Source organism: Panthera uncia (genome assembly GCF_023721935.1).
Source record: "Panthera uncia isolate 11264 chromosome D3 unlocalized genomic scaffold, Puncia_PCG_1.0 HiC_scaffold_8, whole genome shotgun sequence".
In the NCBI taxonomy this organism is placed as follows: Eukaryota; Metazoa; Chordata; class Mammalia; order Carnivora; family Felidae; genus Panthera; species Panthera uncia.
In genome coordinates this window covers 69,760,751-69,767,628 of record NW_026057586.1, presented here as the reverse complement: position 1 = coordinate 69,767,628, position 6,878 = coordinate 69,760,751, and the positions used below count along the sequence as shown (strand labels likewise).

At 54.6% G+C, this 6,878-nt stretch overlaps 1 protein-coding gene across 1 annotated transcript; it reads right to left on the bottom strand.

Annotated features, from left to right (window-relative positions):
• Positions 1–2,128: 2,128 nt before the first annotated feature.
• On the bottom strand, positions 2,129–5,112 carry MTFP1 (mitochondrial fission process 1). Its single transcript, XM_049618994.1, has 4 exons — positions 4,782–5,112; positions 3,912–4,039; positions 3,377–3,609; positions 2,129–2,301 (listed from the first exon to the last, which is right to left on the bottom strand). The coding sequence occupies exons 1-4, from the start codon at positions 4,846–4,848 to the stop codon at positions 2,229–2,231; spliced, it is 501 nt and encodes a 166-aa protein (XP_049474951.1). The 5' UTR covers positions 4,849–5,112; the 3' UTR covers positions 2,129–2,228.
• Between the last annotated feature and the right edge of the window lie 1,766 nt (positions 5,113–6,878).

The following is a 6,878-nucleotide window of genomic DNA, read 5'->3' as shown; positions in this document are numbered from 1 at the left end:
GTTGAATGAGTCTCTAGGCATCTGTTTAATAAAGATGAGACCAGAAGCTCAAAAGTGGCAGACCAAGCTTAATGCCCTCATTTTATACTTGGGGAAAGTGAGGCTCAGAGAGGGAAGGGATTTGCCCAAGGTCACACATAGAAGGGGGCTCAGGGGGCTCTCCAGAGGCCATATCCCTCTTTGATTCTCCTGATCAACAGATAACTTGAGTGGGTCTCATAGTTTGGAAGGGCCAGGGTCAGCTTCCTCAAAGGTCTTCAGAAGCACGACAGTACCTTCCATAGGCCCATCCCCCCACTGCTATGAGTGCCTCAGAGCCTACCCCTGACCCCTACCTACAAAACCAAGAGACTCCAACCTGCCCAGGCTCTTTGATGGGGTGACCAGGGGCAGGTAACCACACAACAGGTGCACACTCTCAGAAAGAGCTGAGGGGCAACACAGAAGGGGCATCGGGGCTGGTTATGAAGAATGTTCAAGGTTGACTAAGAGGAAAAGTATTTCCAGCTGAGGAAGAGTGTGGGGTGGGATAAGAGAGGCTAGGAGGCAGGTGATAGGGAAGAACACAAGGCTGGGGCAGGTCCAAGAGCTGTGCCCCAAAACACAGAGGCCTGACTCTGGCCAGCAGCTCTCAGTTTTAGGGGGAACTCAGAGGGTGGAAGGTTAGAGACTAACTGAGTAGGGAACTGGTGGTAGAACCCAGATGTCATAGGGATGCAGGTGTGAACCTGGTGGGGGGTACAGGGGGATGCAGGACTGGAGAGGGGCATAGAAGGGGGCAGAGAAAGGGCTGGAGAATTGCGGGGGCTCAGAGCATTTAAGGGAGCCGGAGGGAGCAGCAGGAGACTGAGCAGAGGTCAGGGAGGGCCTGAGAAAGGAACCCAGCTGCTGTGGGATGAGAAGGGCAGCAGAGAAAGGCTCACCGTCAGAGACCCCCAGACATCAGACTCACCCTGCAGCTGCAGACACCCCCAGAGCATGAACCACAACTGGAGCCCCCATCTTGTCTCACTAGCAGTCCTGCCCAGTCCTTTGGCTCCTATAAGTCCCCATCCAGGTGCAGGGGGTCTCTCCGGGGTGGGGTTAGCCCCCCCAGTCTGTACCTGGGCTGCAAGGGGCATGGCCAGGGTCTCAGCTGGAACTGATGTGTGGCCTGGAGCAGTGCTGAGTGACAGAGACCTAGGCCTGTTTCTGCTCCACATCCAAAACCCCATTCCCCACCTCTCTACACCTCCAAGTTGTTAACAGCCAAAAAAGGGGCTGGCCCAAAATCAAGGAGGAATGTCCCCCTTCCTACAGTGCTCCCAGGGACAGCCCCTGCCCCCTACTACCGGGTCACTCTTTTTTCTCCAAGACTCCTGAGTCTTCTGTGATACTCATATGGGGCTGTCTTCACCTCAGGCACCTTCAGGTTCAGGTGGTTCCTGCCCAACAGGCTCCCCTTCCAGAAGTATTGGTGCTTTAGGCTTGCAAAGAGGTCAATGCCCAAAGGAGGCTGACAGCACCAAGGGTGGGATCCCAGGCATCTGCAGGGGAGCACTGGTGGGTGGGGAGGTACAGACAGGCCCAGTGCTGGCTATTGCAAGCAATGCATAGCCAAAGTTGGCCTCCACCTCTGAGGGCCCCCAGGCTTGCTCCCCACCACCACACTCCTGCTCATCCCCAAGAGGAAAGGAGAAGAGAACTCAACTTTTTGAGGATTTATTGGGCCGGGGGCTGTCCTGCCTTCCAGGCAGGTCCGAGCAGCTCCTGCACCAGGGATGGGCTGGCCGGAGAATCAGTCCTGAGGGTGCCCGCCACTGCACTGCTACATTTCTCCATGTGTCTGCTGCTCCTCCGTCCAGCCATACTGCCATGGGGCCAAGCCACTGGGACTCCTGGGTCCCCAGCTTGCCAAATGATCTTGGCTGTATTCCTGGCCCTATCTGGGCCTCAGTCTGCTTATCCTCCATGGGAGGATGTTACTTCCTTGTCAAAAGACAGGTCCACTCCCACTCAGTATCACGGATTCCATGGAAGCAAATAGGGTTCAGGTGTCCCCTTTCTGTGAGTTACTGCAGCTGCTGTTCCTTGAGGCCTTTGTCTCTCACTTTCCATTGGGCTCAAATATACTCAGACGCCAGGGCCTCAGACCCCAGAAAGCCAGGCATCCACATCCCCTAGCAAGAGGAGGAAGTTGGACCAGAGCAGGGAGTAGGCCAACTCACAGACCAGGTACCAGGGCGGGATCAGGAGGAGCTGGGCTTCTCCACTGAAGGGTAGAGCTTGCGCAGGCTGGAGTCCAGGAGGAAGTCCACTGATCTGTGGGACAGTGGACAGTGATGAGCAGGTGACCAGTGGGTGCTAGTGGGGGAATGGGAGGCAGGAGGTCAGGGCCAGCGAAGGGATTCCTAGATGCAGGACACAGTGCCATTTCTCTATTCAGTTGGGGAAACTGAGGCACAGAGAGGTTACAAGGCTCACCCTTGGGCCTTTGGGTCAGCTATGTTCCCTCGGGAAAAGACTGCTCCTCCCACTCTATGTTGATCTAGGTTGGCCCATCTTTGGTTCTATGAGCAGGCACATGACCCACACCTGGCCAATCAGAAAAGGGAAATTGGCTCAGGACTAGGCACTCAGTCCAGAATAGACCAATGACAGCCTTCCTTGGGAATTAATTAATTAATTAATTAATTTATTTATTTATTTATGGTCAACTATAAGAAGCTTCCTATAGGTCTTGCTAAGCTGGTAGGATGGAAGCTGGGAACTGCTGGAAGCCATCTCTGCTCCCCTGTGGAGAATATGAGTGAAGCCAATAGGGGGTGGTGTCAGAAGACAGCAGGATGGGGAGACCAAGACCCCTAATGACATCATTTGGGTGCCTAGATCCAGCCATGCCAATAGGGGGTGGTGTCAGAAGACAGACAGCAGGATGGGGAGACCAAGACCCCTAATGACATCATTTGGGTGCCTAGATCCAGCCATGCCTGAAAGCAGCATAACTCTGGACTTTTCAGTTTCATGAAGCAATTAATTCTTATTTTACTTAGCCCAGTTTCAGGTGGGCTCCTGTCACCAAAATCTCCCCAAACCCATCCCCTCCAATGCGCACCTGTTCCTGCCTGCCTCCGGTTGTTTTGTAACACTAGGTTTTCTTTCTAGAACTTACTGGTCCTGTGTCCCATACCCTCAAGGCATCCTCCTTATGTTTACTGCCAAAGTACCTGCCAGGATCATATGAGGAGAACACAGACTGTCCTTTCTACCTGAGGAGTCCTGAGTGCCAGCCCTGCCTCTGCTGCTACTGTTGTGTGCAAAGTGGGGACACCATGTCTCTCAGAGCTTATCTCCACCTGTAGAGTGGATGATCCCTGAGGCTGGAAGGGGCACTCACCTGTCAATGGGGTGGATGATGACAGGGATGACCAGAAGCCCCAGTGCAGTGGTAGTCCACTTGCGGATGGACAGAGGCCAGCGGGTGGCGGTGCCCAGGATGTAGAGAGAGGCAGCACACACACGGTTGATAGTGAAGCCTGGGATGGCCACAGAAGCCAGAGCCTGCCACACGAAAGTGTCCACCACAGCCACAGTCACCCTGGTGCTGCGACCTGCTTCAGGGCTTCGTACCTGGTAGGGACAAGAGATACTTCATCCAGCAGGGCAGAGGTGGGAAATGCTGTGGACAAGGGGCATGAGGTTGGACCAGGGGAGGGAAGTGGCCGGTTGGGGGTGTCGGGTTCTGGACTGTACCAATTCAGGGCTGGGGGCAGGATGTAGCACCCTACAAACAGGATGGGGGTATGGACTGCACCAGGCAAGGTTGTAGGGGTTGGACTGTCCCACAAGGGATTTTACCACATGCAAGGCTGGGGACTAAATCACAAGGGAGTGGACTAGGGTCGGGGGTTGAGAGGCAGGCTAACACTCACATCTCCTGCCTTCTTGCCCTTGTCAATGGCATCCGCCAGCACGTAGGAGCTGGATACACCATAGCTCAACCACACCACAGCCGCTGGCACCAGGGAGCGGAATGCCTCTCCCACCTCATTGGCATAGCCTGTTGGAGGAGAGACATTTAATTCCAGGGGTAGGAGTGGGTATGGTTTGCTCCACAAGGGGGCACTAGTCCTAATTCCCAGCCTGCTAAGGAGGAGCTGGGTGACCTTAGGTAAGTGATTTTACTTCTCCCAGCTTTCGATTCCCAGTCTATAAAGAGGCGTCCATGAAACCCACCTCCATTCTAGGGCCATTGTGGGAGCGCTGAGTACAGTCACCATTATCATCACTCACTTGCCTTCCCAGTCTGGGTTCTAGAAGCATGAGCACTAATGGAGAGACTAAGAGCAAGTTCCCTGATGAGGTACTCACCATGTGCCAGGCCTTTCCTGTGCCTTATCTCTTTCTACCCTTACAACTACCACCCCATGAGAGAGACGCTGCGTTCATTCCTTTACGCTGAGAAAACCGAGAGTCAAACTGAATCCGTATGAGGACCCATAATCTGACTCTACAGCCAGTACCACCCCCCCCCCCCCCGTTCCTCCTAGCCCGTTTGGAGCTTACACCTGGGAGACTGATCTGTACAGACAGACCCCGAGGGCAGGGGTGGGCCGACCTGAGCTGTGTGACTCTGGGCAAGTCCCTAGCCCTCTCTGAGCCCAGTCTCTGACCCGGGCAGAATGAGAACTAAGATCCTTCCACCTTCTCCAGGCCCCTGACCAGCGTCTGGCGACCCCTACCTCTCCAGCCACATGGTGAGGGGTCGCCGAGCCCCTCGCGCACCCCCGGCCCCCTCTCACCTAGGTACCGCACCCACGTGTCTCGGAAAATGTCGCGCTCAGCACCCCGCGGGGGCGGCTCGGACATGGCGCTTCCACCTCCGCACCAGCCACTGCAGCCGGTCCTGCGCCGATACCACTTCAGCTTCCACTACCGCTCCAATCTGCCGCGGCAGGACCGGCTGAAGGTCCGGGACTGAAGGACAGGTCGCGCTGTCCCCGCCAGCAGGGAGCGTCTGCAAATTACCCCGCGCACTGAAGCCCCTCTCCCAGGCTTGGGCTTTGGGTTTTACAGATTAATTTTCTTCACGTTTTTTCTGGGTTTGAGCGGTTGGCGCAGTCCTTTCCCACGACTGACTGACTGTAGTTTTGGAGCCTAAGAGACGGGGGTTCAAATGCGGGAAGCTACACTTCCTAATTACACTTCATAGCTGTGTGACCTCAGGCAATAGGCTGTACTTCGCTAAGCCTCATTTTATTAATGTATTAATGTATTAAATGCGGAACACAATGTTCACTCCTCGGACAGTTGCAAGGATTATTTTTAGGTAACCATTTGTTAAGTTTACTGGTCAGACCATTGACTAAAGACTCTAGACAGATTACTTTCTTAAAGCCCTCCCACCAACCTGGGACCCCCATTTTACAGATGAGGAAATAGAAGCACAAAAAAGATGGGTCACTTTCCAGGTCATACAGCTAAGTGGTGAAGCTGGCATTTGAATCCAGGCCGTGTGGCTCCAGATTCCACGCTCTTAAGGGGAGTTGAGTTAATGAGTCTGGGGAGTGAATGGTGAGCGCCCTGGAGAGGTGGGTATTTGGACTCGAGTGCCTTCCTGGCAGGTGCCATGTTCATTTATCAAGCTCTGGGTTCTAACTGGATCAATATAACCCTCAGACCAAGCTTCCTGGGGGCAGGACCTTGAATGAATGAATGAATGAACGAATGAATGAGTCAAGGGAAACAAGACTTCAGGGAAATGAGCAGAACAGAATGTGTGGTCTTGGGGGGGTAGTGGTTACTAAGAAACTCTTCCCCAGCTGGACCTCGGTTTACTCATGTGGGCAATGAGTGCACTTCACTAAAGCTCTGAATCCTTTGGATTTTGCCAGCGAAGATGCAGCCATTAAAGGCAGGTAGTCCTGGGTTCAATCCCAGTTGTGCCACCTATTAGCCACGTCAGTAAAATTTATGAGTAGTCAGTATTTACTGAGCACTCACTTGTTAAGGCTCTCTTCTAAGCGCTTTGCACGTAATTTCCTTGAATTTCTGCAACAACCCAGGGCCCTAACGAAGCACAGGGTTGTTGCATGGTACCCAGTATGCGCTCATTAAAGAATTAGCTTTTATTGTCATCAAATAAAGACAGAGAAAATGAAGACCACTGATTCAATATTAAGGGCCCCATTTTCAGCCCTGGCCGTATCTGTCATCGTTCGGTCGTGTAGGTCAGCCGGTTGGCGGCGACCTCGTAGGAAGCTGGGCTTGGGCCCAAAGGGATCTCTAGCCCCGGAAACATCGGTAATGCTGACGCGGAATTAGGAGACGGTCCCTAGCACCACGTGAGCGTCGTTCGTCCGCTCCCCCCCCCCCCCCCCCCCCGGGCCCACCGCAGGCGCTGCACGTACTCCCCAGACCCGCACTTAACAGCGCGCCAGAACCTTCCGGCGCGTAACGAGGGACCGAGTGGGGCGGGGCCTCCGCCCTGACCTTGAAGGCGGCCAGTAGCGCGCCCTGGTGCCCTTAACAAAGATGGCGGAAGACAGCAACGGGCTGGGCCAGCCTGGAGGCAAGCTGGCTGTTGGGCCCCAAGGGAAAGCGCGCGCCAGAGGGAAGTAACGGGTGACTTCTGCGCATGCGCCCCACCTATTGCCGGCTAGGTGCTGCTGAGGCGTAAATTTGCCGTTCTGAGGGAGGGGCAGAGAGGAGCGAGGCGGCGGGCATTGATTTCCACTTCCTGTGCACTGAATGTTGCTTTATTCATTGGTTAATTTTCCTAACAGAGCTTTGTAAACCGAGGTCTGGGTGACCCCTGCTAAGCGGTCTGGCTGCTGTCCACGCAGCCCAGCCCCTACTCAGTTTCACCAGACCATCTCCCCACTCTGGGCCGGGGCCTG

Coding starts and splice junctions, on each gene's coding strand:
- MTFP1 (XM_049618994.1), bottom strand. CDS start 4,848: ATGTCCGAGCCGCCCCCGCGGGGTGCTGAGCGCGACATTTTCCGAGAC. Junction 3,610..3,911: donor AGGGCAAGAAGGCAGGAGAT/GTGAGTGTTAGC, acceptor TGTCCCTACCAG/GTACGAAGCCCTGAAGCAGG. Junction 2,302..3,376: donor ATCATCCACCCCATTGACAG/GTGAGTGCCCCT, acceptor ACTGTCCCACAG/ATCAGTGGACTTCCTCCTGG.